General features: G+C 43.3%; 1 protein-coding gene across 3 annotated transcripts in view; it reads right to left on the bottom strand.

Annotated features, from left to right (window-relative positions):
* The window catches only part of BPIFC (BPI fold containing family C), a 66,552-nt gene that overhangs the window by 45,857 nt on the left and 1,171 nt on the right, over positions 1 to 19,524 (bottom strand). Inside the window, exons 1-3 of one of the 3 annotated variants that reach the window (XM_084794090.1) lie at positions 10,430 to 10,620; positions 8,904 to 9,045; positions 3,572 to 3,695 (exon numbers count right to left, since the gene is read on the bottom strand). In XM_084794090.1, coding sequence (XP_084650216.1) covers positions 3,572 to 3,695; positions 8,904 to 9,045; positions 10,430 to 10,584 — 421 coding nt within the window. In that variant the 5' untranslated portion in view covers positions 10,585 to 10,620. Of the gene's footprint in view, positions 1 to 3,571; positions 3,696 to 8,903; positions 9,046 to 10,429; positions 10,621 to 19,524 lie in introns of those variants that run through there. The other 2 variants (XM_084794092.1, XM_084794091.1) reach the window with 2 other exon arrangements.

Below are 19,524 nucleotides of genomic sequence, written 5' to 3'. Positions count from 1 at the left end.
GTCCTCCTCATGTGCACCATGGCACATGTACCTACGCACATGTGTGTATATGCATGCACAATAAATAATAAATGTAATAAATATTTAAAGTAAATGAATGCAACCTTGCCTTACTCCCTTACTTTGCTTTTAAGTTCATCCCCGCCCTGGAGAGGAAGTATCCTATAAATGCTGTGGATACTGATGTAGTGTGGGGATGTAAAGACAGAGTATGAGGGCAGTGAGGATAAGAACCAAAGGCAGTATTGAAGACCTCAGGCGTGAGCCCTGACACCCTCATTTATTAGCTTGTGTGACTCGGCCCCACTTTCCTCACCGGTGACTTGGGATTAGCAGTGACCAGAAAGGGATCTACTCACACATACGAAAGGGACAGTCAATAATTTTTACTAGGCATGTTGTCACTAGGTGCCATTCTCAAGGCTTCGTACATGTGAATTAACTCACGTCTTACCACAGCCGAGAGAGGTGGGTACCACTATCGCTACCTCCACTTGGATCAACATCCCCACAGAGACGCTAACCACAAGCACAACAAATTATGCTCTGTAAAAATATGGAGGCATTATGTGTTAGCTGTTATAGCAGGGCCATGCTGTTTGGGTTAGTGTTGTTTTGTAGTGCATTTTGAAGTTTGGTATTATGGTGCTTGTAATCTTTTATTTTAATCTTGCTGCTTAGTTGGCTTTGGCGGTGGTTTTGTTTTTTAAAAATATGGAGGCATATAACTGATGAGGTTAAACTAATAAAAGTTCATTCGAATGCGGTGCCTGTATGTGTCCACACTCTGCATAGGTTCTTTTCTTCAAGTCTCAAAACAATTCGGTGATATAGGCATTGTCCCAGCTCCACAAGGGAGGCAGCCTAGGCTCAGAGACACTCAGTGACTTGCCCACGGGCCAGTGAATGCCATCAGGCAGGGTTTGAGACACTAGGAATAGAAATGTGAACATATGTTGTAGGGTGAGATGGTCCTTGGTCAGGGAGGTCCCCCAAGTTCTTCAAAACCATGCAGGCTATTGTTATTGCTCATAAGTGCTCACAGAACTAGACAGTGAGACCTTATTGCTGAAGACACTGTGTGCCTTGGTCGGGACATAGAAAAAAAAAACAAGTGAGAACTTGGCTGGAAACTTTCTTCCAGCTGGCTAGCTCTGATAGTGCCAGAAGGTGCTCTGTCTATAGACAGCTGGGGTGAATTTCCAACAGTTGTACCCAACTGTGAATCCTGTGTGAAACAATACCAACCAGTCAGGCAAGATAATCCCGCTGATGCAATGGTGGCAAGTCTGTCGAAGGGTAACTAACCACTCTCTGATTGGATTTCCTCCCTCGTCCACAGGGAGGAGTTCACATGACATACTGTAAACCTGACCAAAAAGCCCATGGCTGGGAAGGTCATAAGCCCTAGTGAGAAAGTTCTTTTGCTAAATGGACATGACATGCTCACCAAGTGGCTTTCCAAACAGCTATGTTTATTCATATAGATTAGCGCTGTTGTCAGCCTCAGTCAGAAAACTTTAAAAAAAAAAAAAAGTGGTAAGTAGTGACTTCAGACTCATAACTAGTCAAAGTACCGAGAATAAGAGACGACTGAATGCCCAGTCATAAATGGGATATCTGTATTACCTCTTTGCAATGCTCAAGAGCATCACAAAAGAAGAGGACGAAAGTGAGAGTTAGAGAAAGACCCTAGAAATGGTGTGAAGCTCTGACTTCCGGGCATAAGATAGCTTTTATACTCTTGAACTTGCAGCATCTGTAATCACCTGACATTGTGGAGTCTCTTTCTGTGAAATGGCATCGGCTTCTTCCTAGAGCTCTTAATTGGAAACCTTTATACATAAGGCCCATGAAGCATATTGGTAGCCTGGCCTGGTAGATGCTGAGGCCATTCTGACTCCAGGGCCTTCTGAAATCCACGGCTCCATCCTGCATTTCCATAGGTGAGCTCACTTGGTTCTCCTGCCATTAAAGGTGTAGGGACCAACTACTCACCACCTTTTTCCAGGTGAGAAAACCTACTTGCCCAGGGCCGTGCACTGAGGAAAAGGGTAGAACTGACACCACACTCATGCCGGTGGGCTTCAAATCTGTTAAGTGCTGTGACTTACAAGGTGGAATGGCCACTTTAAGACTATTACAAGATGCCTATTTCTGACACCCACTTTCTACACACAGAGACATATCAATACAGTAACTAGATGCTCACACGAAGGCACATTCCTATTCCTAGTTCCTGTTTATAGTTGTAATATTGTTCACACAACAGGTACACATCATGGGTTAATTTCAGGCTTTCTGTGCCCCATGAACTACTGGAGAAAAGAGAAGGAGTTGCCCAAACCAGCTCATCTTTCTCTTCCTTTTCTCTTCCTCCCCTCATTCTGATTATTTCTCTTCTGATATCACACGAGAGTCATTCTCGGTTAGATGTAGAGGTGTCCTGGTTAAACCGATAGTGCTTGGATTGGCTGCTTATGTTCAAAGAGGTTCTGAATTTGTCCTTTCCTGAGCACATTCATTGTTTACTGTAGCTTATGACTTACTCATCTGCCTCTAAAGGCCTAAGTGATCTGTTATGTATTACTTTAAGGATACCTTCTTGCCCTGTTTATTTTTAAACATTGTTTAAAAGAGGATATCAACTTGGGAGAGTGTGTGTAGGTATGTGTGTGTGTTAGGGGGGTGAGGTGTGAGAGAAGAAAGCTAGGAGGGCCTGGAGGAAGGAAAGGAAAGGGAAGATGATGCAATTCGATTTCAATTAAATATATTAAAAAAAAAAGAATTGGTAGAGACCTGGTGATCTACATTCAGATAATTTGAGGCAAAATGTGACAGGAGTAAAAGATTTTGCAGCCAAGATCCTCTGCACCTTGCCTTAGATTAGGTCAATAAAATCACATTCTGACATTTTTGTGTTTCATGTCTTACAAAGGCCCTCTAAAAGTAATGATCATTAGTCTCTCAGCCTACTATCCCTTTGAACGTCTAATAAATATGATGGATCCCTTTAAAAATGAACCACAATGACCCACAATAAACTTGGTATATGATTTAGAGGACCTCAGGTTCCCTCCTGTTTTTGAGGCAGGCTCTTACTATGTAGTCCTGGCTAGCCTAGACATTGCTATGTAGACCAGGTTGTTCTCAAAGCCACAGAGATCCTCTCCTTCCTCTGCCTCTGGTGTGTTGGGACTAAAGGAGTGGACCATGACATCCTTTCTAATGCATTTTTTAGGTAGAGCCCTGATATATGTGTGTGTGTGTGTGTGTGTGTGTGTGTGTGTGTGTGTGTGTGAGAGAGAGAGAGAGAGAGAGAGAGAGAGAGAGAGAGAGAGAGAGAGAGAGAGAGAGAGAACATCTTTTATGCTTGAATATGTCTTCCACTAGGGTGTCTACTTTGTTAGTAATGCTTTTTTTTTTCCAGTTGTTTGGGACATCTTCATAAAGAGTTATTAGATGATCCCACTGAGAGTTTATTTCAGACCCAGTTCACACACAAACTGGTTTGGACCACAGGCCACATCTTGGGCATCTGTAGCCTGACTTCTGAATGTATCCGACTCACCATAGTCTAGGGCACGCTGAGTGATCCTCGCCTTGATTCCAGGGTAAACCACCTGGGAGGAGGCACTGTAGAGATTCCACAGGAGGAAGCATGCCCAGAGGACTGGGACCTGCTTTGTTTGCATCTGTAGTGAATCAACAATTAGAGTTTATTATTATTTTTACTTCCTCAGCTGTCAATTCTACCTAGTGTTTCTAGGCTTTCTTGTGTTCATTGATAACTTCTCAAATTTCACCCATCCATCCATCCATCCATCCATCCATCCATGCGTGCCTTTATCTATTTGCTGACCCACCCATGCATCCATTCAGGAGTCATGTACTGAATGTAGCAAAATATGCTGTGGATGTAGAGATGACCAGCTTATGGCCCCTTATCTTTGTTTTCCACATATAAATGTATGTATGAACACACACACACACACACACACACACACACACACACACACACACACACACACAGAGTAATAACACAATGCAATAAAATAGACTTGATAGATGCATACCCTGCTTAAAGACCATGGGTACCTCCCTTTATCTACAGGACTGGATGTAAGCACTTAGCCCGGCAGTCAAGATCTCATTTAAGCCAAGCATGGTGGTGCACACATGTAATCCCAGCATTTAGGAGGCTAAAGCAGAAGGTCAGGAGTTGGAGACCTGCACTCGCCCCTTAGGAAGTTCTTGAGACTCTGTCTTAACACAAATCAAAACAAAAGAGCAAACAAAAAGATCTTTCATCGTCTCTGCATTTCTTAGTTGTTGTACCCCCTCTTATAAGTGGTGGTGGTGGTGGTGGTGGTGGTGGTGTGTGTGTGTGTGTGTGTGTATGTGTGTGTGTGTGTGTGTGTGTGTGTGTGTGTGTGTGTGTGTGTGTGCGCGCGCGCGTGCACCCCCATACCCATTCCTGCACTCTGCTCACCCATCCATAGTCTACTGGGTGAGTTCATCCTCCTGGGTCAGCTCCAGTTTCCTCTGTGATAATATTCTCTACTGTGCCATCTCATGCATATTTTGTCATAGCCTCCTGTCACGTTTGCATAGTGAATGTGTCTCAGTCAGGGTTTCTGTTGCTGTTGCAAGGTTGCAAGGACAGCTCTCTGTTCCCCCAGACCCAATCCACAGGGTCATCCCTAACACTGCAACAGAACACCAGCTGCAGCCTTCCCTCCTGCTTGTCCACACCTGCTGTGCATCCTCCTTGCCTACACCTGCTGTGGATCCCAAAGGCCACCCCCGTCCCTTCTCCTTCTCATTGCTGTTTCCCAGGCTCCAACTCAGGCAGACACACTTGCTCAACCACAGACCACTTGAAAGGAAGGACATACAAACTGGAAAGGAAGAACCCAAAGTATCATTTGCAGATGATATGGTACATGCATAAGTGACCCTAAAAATTCCACCAGGGAACTCCTACAGCTGATAAACACTTTCAATAAAGTAGCCCGATACAAGATTAACTTGAAAAAAATCAACAGTCTTCCTACACATAAATTACAAATGGAGGCCGGGCGTGGTGGCGCACGCCTTTAATCCCAGCACTTGGGAGGCAGAGGCTGGCAGATCGCTGTGAGTTCGAGGCCAGCTTGGTCTACAGAGTGAGTCCAGGACAGCCAAGGCTATGCAGAGAGACCTAGTCTCGAAAAACAAAACAAAACAAAACAATACAAATGGACCAAGAAAGAAATGAAGGAAACAACACCCTTCACAGTAGCCTCAAGTAATATAAAATATCTTACGGTAATTTCATCCAAGCAAGTGAAGACTCAAATGATAAAAACCTCAAGTGTTTGATGAAAGAACTGAAGAAGATATGAGAAGATGGAAAGATCTCCCATGCTCATGTATCGGTAGGATAAACATGGTGAAAATGACCATCCCTGTCCCAAAAGCAATCTACAGATTCAGTGCAATCCCTATCAAAATCCCAAGACAATTCTTCACAGACATTGAAAGGACAGTTCTCAACTTCATATGGAAAACCAAAAAACCCAGGCTAGTTAAAGCAATCCTGAGCAATAAAAGAACTGCTGGAGGTCTCACCAGGCCTGACTTCAAGTTGTATTACAGAGTATAGTAATAGAAAACATATGATATTGTCATAAAAATGTTGAACAATGGATTCAAATTGATGAACCAAACATAAACATCTATGAAAACCTAATTTTTGATAAGAAAGCCAGAAATGCACAATGGGGAAATATTTTCAATAACTGGTCCTGGTCAAACTGGATGTTTGTAAATAGTTCCATATTTATCAGCCTGCACAAAAAACTCAAGTCCAAGTGGATCAAAGACCTCAACATAAAACCAGATACACTGAACCTGATAGAAGAGAAAGTGAGGAATAGCCTAGAACACATTGACTCAGGAAATGACTTTCTGAACAGAAAACTAATAGTGCAGGCACTAAGGCCAACAATTAATAAGTGGAACCTCATGAAACTGAAAAGCTTCTGTAAGGCAAAGGACACTGTCAATCAGACCAAGTGGCAGCCCACAGATTGGGAAAAGATTTTTTACCAACCCTATATCCAATAGAGGATTAATATCCAAAATATAGAAAGAAACTAGATATCACAAAGACAACTGTGATCTAATTAAATTTAATGATCTAATTAAAATGGGATATAGATCTAAAAATAGAGTTCTCAGTAGAGGAATCTCAAATGGCTGAGAAATATTTAAACGTTCAACATCCTTAGCCACAGGGAAATGGAAATCAAAACTTCTCTGAGATTCCATCTTACACCTGTCAGAGTGGCTAAGATCAATAACACAAGTGATCATTCACACTGGTGAGGATGTGGAGCAAGGGGAACACTCCCCCCACTGCTGGCGGAGTGTAAATTGTACAGCCGTTATGGAAATCAATTTGACAGTTCCTAAGAAAGTTGGGAATTGATCTACCTCAAGACTCAGCTGCATCCCTCTTGTGCATATCCTCAAAAGATGCTCCATCCTACCACAAGGACACTTGCTCAGCTCTGTCCTTTGCAGCTTTATTCCTACTAGCCGGAAACTGGAAGCAACCTAGTTATCCCTCACAACAGAAGAATGGATAAAGAAATTATGGTACATTTACACAATAGAGTGTTACTCAGGTGTTTTAAAAAAAATGTGACATAGTGAAATTGGCAGATAAATGGATGGAACTAGAAAAGTGAGGTAACCCAGACCAGAAAGCCACCTATGGGATGTATTCGCTTATAAATAGATCTTAGCTGTTAGGTAAATGATAACCAAGCTACCATCAGTAGACTCAGAGACATTAGGTGAAGAGAAGAGCTCTAGGTGGGAAAGCGTGGATCTCCCTGGGAAGAGGAAATTGAATAAATTTTATAGGTGGACTGGAAGATGGGAGAAGAAGGAAGGATCAGGTTGGGGGAAGGGATGGAAGGCGAGAGTATGCAGAGAGATGGCTGGTACTGGGTGGCATTGTGGGGGAGTGTTTGGAAACCTAGCGCAGTGGAAACTTCCTGCAATCTCTATGAAGGAGAGCCCAATGAAGACTTCTAGCAGTGGGGGATACAGAGTCTGAACTGGCCATCTTTTGTAGGCAGGCAAGGCTTCCAGTGGTGGAACTGGGCTGCATTCAGTTGTTGGCTGAAGCGGGGTCCCATGGGAAACCCCAAACAACCTCGGGGGCTGGCGCAGGGTCGCATTGCGAAGGACAACCTCCACACGGCTTGTTGAACACAGAGTGGAGGAGCCCGTGTCTCTTTTGTGCAGGAAGGCACTCTGCACTCTTCAGACACCGTCCCAGGCACAAAACTCTCAACATACACTCTGTCTGGCCAGCAAGATGTGCTGGGGCAACGGTGGTGCAGAATTTGTGGAACTGGCCAACTAATGTCTAATTTACCTTGAGGCCCGTGTCTCAAAAGGGAGCCCATACTCAGCAGTGCTTGGGCTACCAAGAACCAGAGACTGGATAGCCAAGAGACATACGGTAGAAACAAACACGACTAGAGAGAAATGAAATGAATCCTAACGATATTCTGCTATACCCATAGATCATTGCCTTGTCTAGTCGTCATCAGGGAGGCTTCCTCCGGGAGCAGATGGGAGCTGGTGCAGAGACACACAGCATACTTCGTGCAGGGAGAGAGAGTGTGTAAATTGGAGGTCTCCATCTGGTCCCTCTCTCAGAGCTCAGGGAACTCCACAGAAGAGGAGGAGGAAAGATTGTATGAGTCAGAGGGGATGGAAGACACCAGGCTAACGTGGCCCACTGAATCAACTAAGCAGGGCTCCTATGGACTCATAAAGACTGAAGTGGCGGGCCGGGCAGTGGTGGGCGCACGCCTTTAGTCCCAGCACTTGGGAGGCAGAGGCAGGCGGATCGCTGTGAGTTCAAGGCCAGCCTGGTCTACAAAGTGAGTCCAGGACAGCCAAGAGTACACAGAGAAACCCTGTCTCAAAAAACCAAAAAAAAAAAAAAAAAAAAAAGACTGAAGTGGCAAGCAGGGGGCCTGCATGGGTCTACCCCAGGCTGGCCCTCTGTGTATATACTATGGCTATTAGCTTGGTGTTTTTGTGGGACTCCTAACTGTGGGAGCAGGTGTATCTCTGACTCTTTTGCCTACCCTTGTGCCTCTTTTCCTCCTATTGAGTTGCCTTGCCAGCCTCAATCTGAGAATTTTTACCCTATTTTATTGTATCTTGTTTTATTGTGTTTGGTTGTTTTCTCTCGGAGGGCTGCTCGTCTCAGATGAGGAAACAGGAGTTTGGATCTGGGGGAGAGGGAAATTACAGGGAGCTGGGAGGTAGGAGAAACTGTGATGTGGATGTATTGTATGAGAGGAGAATTTATTTTCAATAAAAACAGACAAATTATACTTCACCAAGAAGGACTCCCCTCTGTCTCCCCACAGAGAGAACCACTGGAACCTTCTCATAAAAATAATTTAATTCATAGGAAATATGAAAGTTTTAAAGTTATTTGTCAAATGTGCTTTTTCAACTATACAATGAAATGTATACTGTTGATGCCTCATGAAAGATAAGGTTTGGGAACAGAACAGCACAATCTCCCTATCTTTCCCCCGTCGTTTTCGTGTTGGATTAGACATTTAAACTGATATTTTGAAAGTATAAATGTCTTCCACTTTGCTTTTAAGGGACAGTTTGCCTGGCTGAAACAAACAAATAAAGAAACAATCAAAGAAACAACACCATTACCAAAGCAACTCAGGAAGGAAAGGGTTGATTTCAGCTTACGGTTCCACAGAACAGTCCATTGCTGGGGGAGGTTAGGGCGGGAACTCAAGCAGCGCTGGAACCTGGAGGCAAGAACTGACCATGCAAGACCACGGAGGAGAGCTACTTACTGATTTGCTCTTCCTGGTGTGCTCAGTTCGCTTTCCTATACACTGCAGGACCACCTGCCCAGGAGTGACACCATCCACAAATGGCTCTTCTACATCAACCATCAACCAAGAAACTGCCTTACAGGTTCGCCTACAGACCAATCTGTTGGGGGACATTTTCTCAGTTGAGGTTTCCCCTCCCCCACATGATTCCAGATTGTGTCAAGACAACAAACCAAAAACCAAAACCAAAACAAAGCAAGAAAGCAAACAAGCAAAAAAACAAAACAAAACAAAAACTAACCAGTATAGCACTGTGTAGGTTGGGGCATTTGACAGACCTCTCACTAGTTTCTGGTTCAAGCTAATGTCACATCACACGGCAGTCTTTAATAACCTTCTTTTTAGTCTCCCTGATTCAGTATTTATCCCTTTCTGGACAGTCAGTGGGGACCATTGAAATGAAGGTAGGATCACACCAGCCCCTCTGGCTAGCTCTGTTACATCCTCCAGAACATCCCCATCTCACTCATTGTAAAAGCCAAAGCCTTTTCAGGAGCATCAGGGCATTCCCACCTTTCGCCTATGCACTGAGCCTCCTCCAGATGCACACTGGGAAATATCTGCCAGTCTAGCTGACTTGGTCTTTCTTGATCACCCTGAGCAGCCTGCCTCGGCTCTCTGTACTTGTTTCCTCTGCCTCACACAGTCTTCCTTAGACAGGGCAATGCCCAGGGCTTTCCTTTTCTCTAGGAATGTCCAGTGTCACCTCAGCAAGGCTTTTCTACCTACTCTGTCCAAAGCAATGGGCACAATGACGCTGACAGTTCCTATGTTCTTTCCTACACTTAATTTTTCTCCGAAGCATGTGTCATCAACCACAGGGCTTCTTGAAAAAAAAAAAAAGTCCACCTAGAATCCCTTTTGCACAAGAACATTCTAGACTACTCTGACTATATAGACTTATAAAATACCTATACAAAGCCAATATTTACTGATAATAAAACAAAAAAAGAAATTTATTCTAAAATATTGAAGAGAGGGAGGCTGAGGTTGTGGGTGACAGGTTGACTCTTTGCCTTGGGATAAATCTCTAGGGACACAAAACAGCCTTCAATATGTATGATTTTACTATTTATTAAGGAGAACAGCAAATTTACACACCAACATGAAGGATGTGTTTATTTATTTTCACATAGAGAATGGAATCATAGCATATTTGATACCATTGGACATAGAATGTCTTTGATATTTTTTCAGAGTATATATTCAATATTTTTCAGAGTCAATATTTTGATTTTAAAACCATTACTATAGAGAACACTACTTTCCATAACACAGTACAAAAAGGCAGAAGTATCTTTAGGGCCATTTTAGAAATTGTTAGAAATCTGTCTAATCCAAAATTCATTTAATGGTTTTTTTTTAATGAAACTCAAATCAACACCACAAATAATAGTTTCAAAAATCATTCTAAAAAAACTAATAATAAAAGTTAAACATTATAATGCAACAAAATCCAAAGATAGAACTAATTTGATACTTACATGCTGAGTGATGATTCTAGAAAAATATTAAAACTTTGTTTTCTGGGCCTACAAGATGGCTCGGCAGGTAAAGGAGCTTGCTGCCTAGTCTTTTCCCGATGACTCTCTGTGACATCAGACAAAGAGCAAACCAGCTGAGCCTGAAAGGCCACCATGAGAGCCCTAGAGTGGAGGAGCTGGCTGGGCAGTGCTGTGGGAGGTGGGGCTGCTGCTCCCACCCCTGAGGACAAGACTGCCTTTTAGCCCAGCCTGGGCAACCTTGCTAAGTCCTGTCTGTTCTCTGGCTCTTTGCCCAAAGGAGGCATGACCCACAAACCGTGCCCAAAGCTGGCTCAGTGCCTGAATTTAGAACCACCTTAGATTCCTTCGGTTTCTACTTTGACATTGCTCTTGATGTTTTAAACCTTGTGAGTGAGTGAGAGAGAGAGAGAGAGAGAGAGAGAGAGAGAGAGAGAGAGAGAGAGATGTGCTCATCTGTGTGTACCTGTGAAGGCCATAGATATATGACAGGTATCTTCCTATCTTCTATCTATCTATCTATCTATCTATCTATCTATCTATCTATCTGAGTGTTTATTTACTTGGGATAATGTCTCCCATTAACCTTGGAGTTCACTGATTCAGCTATTCGGACTGTCCAGCAAGTTGCCAGGATCTGCGCATTTCTGCCCCTTAGCACTAAGGTTAAGCTGCGCACCATCATCCTCACACAGGTGTCGGGGATTCGAACTCACATCCTTGTGCTTATTCAGTTAACACTTCACTCACTGAGACATCTGAAGTAGGAGAGCTGCATTTTTCCTTTAGCAGCGGGGCCCCTAAATAATGTTAGTATTCTTACTCAGATGTAACTAAGACATCATGGTGGGGGAAACCCTCCCAATCCATAAATGCCAAGGAGACCTACAGCAACGAACAGCAAGGCAGGGACTCTAATTTCAAGTTTCATCACTGTGAGGTCAGAGAAATCTGAGGATTGCAGGAAGCCAGAAAATGGGATAATGGTATGAATTTGGTGGATTAAAATCTATTTTAAAAATTATTTCCTTGGTGATCCAAATGGCCAAGGAGGAAGTCAAATTATCCCTATTTGCAGATGGTATGATAGTGTACCTAAGTGACCCACAAATTCTGCCAGAGAACTCCTACAGCTGATAAACACCTTAAGCAAATTGGCTGGATACAAAATTAACTCTAAAAAGTCAGTAGCCTTCCTATATACAAATGACATGCAGAAGAAGAAATTAGGAAAACTACATGCTTCACGATAGCCACAAGCAATAAAAAAAAATCTAGGAATAACTCTAACCCAGCAAGTGAAGGACTTGTTTGAAAGAAACTTTAAATCTATGAAGAAAGAGAGTGAACATGACATCAGAAGATGGAGAGATATCCTTTGTTCATGGATCGGGAGAATTAACATAGTAAAAATGGCCATCTTACCAAAAGCAATTTACAGATTCAATGCAATCCCTATCAAAATACCTACACAATATTTTAAAGACATTGGAAGATTAATTCTCAACTTCATATGAAAAAAAAAACCCAGAATAGCAAAAACAATCCTATACAATAAAAGATCCTCTGGAGGAATTTCCATACCTGATCTCAAGTTGTACTATAGAGCAATAGTAATTAAAACAGCATGGTACTGACAGAGCATTAGGCTGGTTGATCATTGGAATTGAATTGAAGACCCAGAAATGAATCCACACACATATGGTCACTTGATTTTTGACAAAGAATCAATGGAAAAAGGATAGCATGTTCAACAAACGGTGTTGGTCTAACTGGATATCTATGTGTAAAAAAAAGCAATTAGACTCATATTTTTCACCATGCACAAAACTCAAGTCCAAGTGGATCAAAGACCTCAACATAAAAGCAGAGACACTAAATTGGTTAGAAGAAAAGTGGTGAAGAGCCTGGAACACATTGGCACGGGAGATAACTTCCTGAACAGAAGACCAACAGCCCAGGCCTTAAGGTCAACAATTAATAAATGGGAACTCATGAGGCTGAGAAGTTTCTGTAAGGCAAGAGATACTGTCAACAGAACAAAGTGACCGCCTACAGACTGGGAAAAGATCTTCACCAACCCTACATCTGACAAAGGACTAATATCCAAAATATATAAAGAACTCAAGAAATTAAACATCATCAAACCAAATAACCCAATTGAGAAGTGGGGCTTGGAACTAAACAGAGAATTCTCAATAGAGGAATATCAAATGACTGAGAAACATTTAAAGAAATGCTCAACATCCTTAATCATCAGGGAAATGCAAATAAAAACAACTCTGACATTCCGTCTTACACCCATCAGAATGGCTAAGATCAAAAACTCAAGGGACACCACATGCTGGCAAGGATGTGGAGAGAGAGGACCATTCCTTTACTGCCGGTGGGAATGCAAACTAGTACAACCACTTTGGAAATCTATCTGGTGCTATCTCAGAAAACTGGGAATAAGGCTTTCTCAAGACCCAGCTATTCCACTCCTTGGAATATACCCAGAAGATGCTCCAGCACACAACAAAGACATTTGCTCAACCATGTTCATAGCAGCCTGACTCATAATAGCCAGAACCTGGAAACAGCCTAAGTGTCCCTCAGTAGAAGAATGGATAAAGAGACTGTGGTATATTTACACTATGGAATACTACTCAGCTATTAAAAACAAGGAATTCCAGAAATTTGTGGGCAAATGGATGGAACTAGAAATGATCATAATGAGTGAGTCAACCCAGAAGCAGAAAGAGTCAAATGGTATATACTCATTTATATCTGGACACTAGCCTAAGGGGTATGTCCCATGAAAGTCTTCACTTACCAGGAAAGTGGGACAGAGGGGAAGACTTCCTATTGAGACTCTAGGTGAGAGAAGCAAGGGAGAATGGGGAAATAGAAGAATCCAGAGGGTCCTAGAAACCTACAAGAAGAACATTATGATGGGCGGATCTGGGCCCAGGGGTCCTGCTCAAACTATGGCACCAGCCAAGGATAATACATGCAGTAAACTTTGAACATCTACCCAGATCTAGCCAATGAACAGGATATTCTCCACAGCTGAGTGCAGAGTGGGGACTGACTTTCACACGGTCTCTGGTGTCCCATATTTTACCACATCCCCTGGATGAGGAGGCCTGGTGACACTCAGAGGAAGGCTAGCAAGCTACCAAGAAGAGACTTGATACCCTATGAGCATATACAGGGGGAGGAGGTCCCCCTCAGTCACAGTCATAGGGGAGGGGAGTAAGGGGAAAATGGGAGGGAGGGAGGAATGGGAGGATACAAGGGAAGGGATAACAATTGAGATGCAATATGAATATATTAATACAATATATTTTAAAAAGATTTATTCATCTCTCCAGCCCCTACTGCCAATTCTTACAGCCTGAGTTTGATCTCTGAAACCCACATGGTGGAAGAAGAGAATCAACCTCCACAAATAATCTTCTGACTTCCACCCATGATAAGGCATGTATATCCCTGCCCCCAAACACACACACACAAAACAAATAAACTCAATTTTAAAAGACTTCGTCTTCTCTAAATAGGCCTTTATGCTTCTACGACAGAACAAAACTTTGTATATATGATTAAAAAAAAACATGCAGTTCATGATGCAAAATAGTCTGAACTGAGGTATGTCAGCAGCGAACGTTGGTGTTGAATGGTTTGGCAGCCTGTGCAGTGAGCATGCCATCCGTTCAGAGTGACGGCTGTGGTGACACCACACAGTGGAATACTGGTGTGCCTTCCCAGAACTATTTTAGGCTCACTATATGTTTGATTTTTGGTTTCAATCTTGATATTGTATACTTAGATACCTTTTCCTGTTGTAAACTTTTCTCCATTTCTCTATCAGTTATGAGACCTCATATGGAGCTGTGACTCTTAGCTTAAGAAGTTCTAACCCGTGGGTACAATGGTACATGCCTGGAATCCTAGCACTTAGGGAGGCAGAGGCAGGCGGATTTCTATGAGTTTGAGGCAAGTGCCTGGTCTACAAAGTGAGTCTAGGACAGCCAAGGGGACACGGAGAAACCCTGACTTGAAAAAAAAAAAAGACATTATAATCTAGTGCTTGGAGAGATGGCTCAGTGGTTAAGACCACTGGCTGCTCTTCCAGAGGACCTGGGTTCAATTCCAGTTCACAAGCTGTCTGTAACTCCAGTTCCAGAAAGTTCCAGTTCCAACACCTTCATACGGACATTCATGCAGGCAAAACACCAAGGCACATAAAATTAAAGAAGCTGTAACCTAATCATTATTTAATTACTGGTTTGTTGTTGTTGTTATTGTTGTTGTTTTCCCTTTACTGGACATTTTTCAGCTTCACAAGCAATGAGTTCATCATGTCAGCACTTTGGATAGCTACTGACACACAGTAGGCAGTGAGTAAGCACAGAATGACTGATTGGATGTTGGATGTATGAGTCATTGTCCCCTTCCTGGGGCTATGAATTGGGTCAAATACACCTTACAGGTTTCTACTTAACTCAGGGCGGTCCGGAGACTTTAGCATGAGGTACGCATGGCCCGTGCATTGCGATCACCTCCTTCCTTCTCTGTCCCTTCCCTAAGGGAGTGTTTCACTTCCTTAACTCCGTAGTCCCCGTGCAATGCCTGCCTCAAAGCACGCATGCAGACCTATCTTGTTGAGACACACATACTCTCCAGGGAAAGGAAACACACTGTGCTCGCTGTTATGTTTGGAACGTATAAGTAATCAATTGTTTGCTTGTTCAATTAATGCCACCCTGTGGATTAACGCCACCCCATTTTTCTCGTTGGCTAAATCACAGATGCCAATAGCAACAGTGGTGTGGACTTATTTCAATGGCAGCCAAATGATTAATCCCCGGACAAGCTTTGGTTCTTGTTCTGGGTGTATACAGCCTGAGTGAGCTGTCATTGCTGGCTCCTCAAAGGCAAAGTCGCATGAATTTCAAACAAGTCAAGGAAGGTGGTCAAGACAGAGGCCTTTTTGAGATCCCTGTGCTTGGACAGGAAGAGGGGTGTGGCCAGTTAAAGATTAGAAGAAGGTTAGACCTTGGGAGCAGCCCTGGCTAATAGAAATAGGTTATTGTACAGGGATGGGGTGGGGTTTGCTTAATGTAGCTGAGAAGTTTGACCCATAGAGTTTGTAGCTCTAGAGTTGAGACCGTGGAGATGGGGGTGGATGGTGCAGACAAGTGCATCTTCTAGGGAATTGCCTGAAGGACAGAATGGTGTCATTGGGGGAGGAGGGGCAAGCAAGGCTGTTGCTACTCTTTCTTGGGCCTCTGGGTGAGATGAAAAAGATGGCTGCCTGTTGGGACAGAGCGATGGTGCCAGTAGAGAGCCTCTTAGGAAACCAAGCTGTGTGAGCTTGGTTTGCGAGAGTGAGGGATGCCTCCCTTATCCTTTGAATTAATGCCTAACCCACCAAATTCACACAGGGGGCCTGCGCTCAGATTAGTGTTTTACGGGAGGGCCATGGGCATTAGACCATGACTCTTGACTCACCTGTAGGTAAGTCTGTCTTTCAGAATAAGCTTATCCAACTCCGCTTGCGCCTCTCACCCAGCATCCGCGGGGCCTCCTCTACAAATCTAATATCCAACCAAAGTTAACCCTTCAGTCTCTAAATATGTGAGTAATGCCCAGCTAAATTTTAACCACTACTCATAGCTGGGTGATGGTGGTACACGCCTTTAATCCCAGCACTTGGGAGCCAGACAGGGGGGTCTCTGAGTTTGAGACCAGCCTGGTCTACAGAGTGAGTTCCAGGCCAGCCAGAGAAATGCAGAAAAACGCCGTCTCAACAAACAAACAAGCAAGCAAGCAAGCAAGCAAGCAAAAGCAACCAACCAACCAAAAAAACCACTGCTTATGCTGTTCTTTTTCTAGGCCTAAGGGCAGAAACTGGCAGAAACCTTATACCCTGTCCAGATCCATTTTATTATTTTTATTTGTTTGCATATGTGTATGTGGTGTGCATGGATGTGAGCATGCATTATCACATATGTGCACTTGTAAGCATAGGACTGATGTTGATACCAGATGTATTCCCCAATTGTTTTCCACTGTATGTATGTATGTATGTATGTATGTGCATGTTGTATGTATGTATGTATGTATGTATGTATGTATGTATGTATGTATGTGTTCAGCTTGCCTGGACAAAGAATCCTGTCTCTCAGGTGCTAAGATTATAGGTGGCCATTGTGCCTACCCAGCTTTTTTTAAAAAACATATTGTGTGTGTGTGTGTGTGTGTGTGTGTGTGTGTGTGTGTGTGTGTCAGATTATAAGTTATTAGAGTTAGTTCTCCCTCCAGCATGTGCCTTCTGAGCATTGAACTCAGGTCCTTAGGTTTGGCAGCATAGGTCTTTATTTCCTGAGCCATCTCACCAGCCCCCTGAAGGTCCATGGCAAGGATTCTTTCTGAGGCCATTTCTGACTTCCTTGAGCTAATCTCATTTCTTGCTGAACTATAGACAAAAATAAACCTTATCTATCTATGTGCATATATTTATTTCCTTGAAAATTGTCAGCCTCTCCTACCAGAATGTAAACACATAGTTTGGAGGCTCCAGATCTGGGATATGGTGGGTGACTGGTGAGTGTGGTAGAATGGATCCCTGAGTGTAAAAAAGGAAGTGATAGCTCTTATCTCACTCTAATTGCGCTACAGTCCATTGCGGAGATGCCTGGCACAGCATGTAAACTAGTAGAGGACAGACTCCTGTCAGAGGCGGGTGCAGTCTTGCAGCAGGATCGAGGAGGCTGAGTCTGGGTCATGGGGAGAAGAGGGCATTTGGAAGGAGTGGTCAGGGCAGTTGAGGACACTGTGAGGGCACAGAATAGCAGATCTTTACTGTTAGATTCTGAGGCATTTTGGTATTTTACGCCGGTGTAGCCTTATGAATCTAGTGTGATGTTTCAGCCCCTCGAGCAGCTGGCTTTGGTTCTGTGGGGCAGTCCTCAGGAGAAGCCTGGGAAGCAGAGTTGAGAGAGGGAAGAGACAACAGTGAGGATGAAAGGGAGACCCAGCTGACAGGGAGGCACTCAGTAGGAGAGAAGGCCTCTGGCCAAGCGGGCAGTTATCTGATGGCTGGGGGAGATGTGAGGTGGGAGAAGCAAGGTATTAACAGCATCCTGTACTCAGGATGGAGGCTGGTCCAGTGGCCTCCTAATATTCTAGGCCTTTCTGATCCTGTGACTGTCCTGGGGGGCAGGGTGATCAAGAGGTCCTTGAGAGCTGGGAAAATGGATCACTGTGTAAGCAGGAGGACCTGAGCTTGACTCCTTAGCACCCACATAAAAGCCAATCATGGCAGTGGGCTCCTGAGCCCTAGGGCTTAGGGGGAGGTGGTGGCTGTGTAGTAGGGAAAGGAGGATCTAAGTCCAGCTGAAATGTGAGCTCCAGATCAGTGAGAGTCTGCCCCAAGATTAGGCCAGGAAATACCTGTTGCTCCACAACGTATTCACACAAGGATGAAAGCACAGCCACACATATATACATCATAACACACACATGTACATCATAACACACACACAAACATGTCTATCATAACAAACTCATATGTATATGCTTGTCCTAACACACACACGTACATCATAACACACACAAACATGTCAATCAAAACAAATTCACATGCATATGTACATCATAACACACACACAAACATGTCCATCATAACAAATTCACATGCATATGCCTGTCATATCACATACATGTACATCATAACACACATAAACATGTCTAACATAACAACCTCACATGCATATGCCTGTCATAACACACACACCCATCATAACACACACATGCACATCATAAAGCACATGCATGCACACGCACACACACACCACACACATGCACACACAGATTCTGGAGTGAAGATTAGGCCTAGAGGGATGGGACAATGGGAGTGAGAAGAACATCTCAGGACCTCAGATTGGTGGCTATTGACCAATTGGTTCCGAATATTTCCACATTTTTCCAAATGGAGAGGCCATACTGCTGGTGACCTCATTGGCACCACTAGAGACAAAGACTGAAATGGGCACCAGAGGGATTTTTGTCAAAGAGAAAATTATTTTTCATAGCAATGATAAGAGCCTGAACCAATTTGACTGTATGAAAATGAGAGAACAAGACCTCGGTAAGATTTTAATGTGATAAGAGAGGTTCTAGAAAAGGTTGTGAAAAGAATAACTAAACTACATACACACACACACACACACACACACACACACATGCACACACTAACAACATATACATGCATGCAGATAGATATTTCCATGTCTGCAGTGGAAAAACACAACAAATATCACATTGTGAGCACTGGGTCACACCAGCGCAAAGCACTGAAATGTCTCAGTGTCTAATAGTGACAAGAAACAGTGACAAATTTGCATGTTTTTAACCAACCTCACAACTCCTGAGATAGACAGTGTTGCTTCATCCTCAGCTTAGGCACATGGAAATGGAGATTTAGAAAGTCCAAGTGGCTCATTCAATTCCTCAGGCTCCTGAGAACCAAGTCTTGTTCTTCTGGTTCCTAATTCTAGTGTTACTGATTTTTTTTCATCAAATGAGTTGATAAATGCTAGATTTTCATTTTCATCTAGGGATTTTTTTTTTAGGTAAAAATTCCTGGCTGACATCTTCAATGTGGAGAAATGCAGCCAGCACCAGGAAGTTTTCAAACATTTCCGAGCAACTCTCTTTTATATTTTCTTGGACACAAATGGAGTTTTAAGTTCCCCTCCAGAGGTGTTAAAAAAAAAAAACAAAAAACAACTGTTTTCCCTCTTTGGCTAAGGGGAGTGCCTGAATCAGTGTGCTTTGATGGTGATCCAGGAGCTCAGACAGTGTGCAGAAAAACATATTTTCTCTCCAGACGTCTTATGAGAGATTGGCATTACTGGAGAAGAGGAGGGCTGGACTATCCATAACTTTCAATTCAATTGTTTGCCTAGGATGATGATTTATGGGCAGAGACGATGGCAACCCAGTTAGGCAAGGCGATGACTCGGAAAGGTTAAGTAATTTGTCTGACAAGTAGGGGCAGGGTGAGCTGCCTGCTCCAGGAAAGGATC

This window comes from Acomys minous, assembly GCF_964271855.1.
Source record: "Acomys minous genome assembly, chromosome: 9".
Classification (NCBI taxonomy): Eukaryota; Metazoa; Chordata; class Mammalia; order Rodentia; family Muridae; genus Acomys; species Acomys minous.
This window is presented reverse-complemented; position numbering and strand designations above follow the sequence as displayed.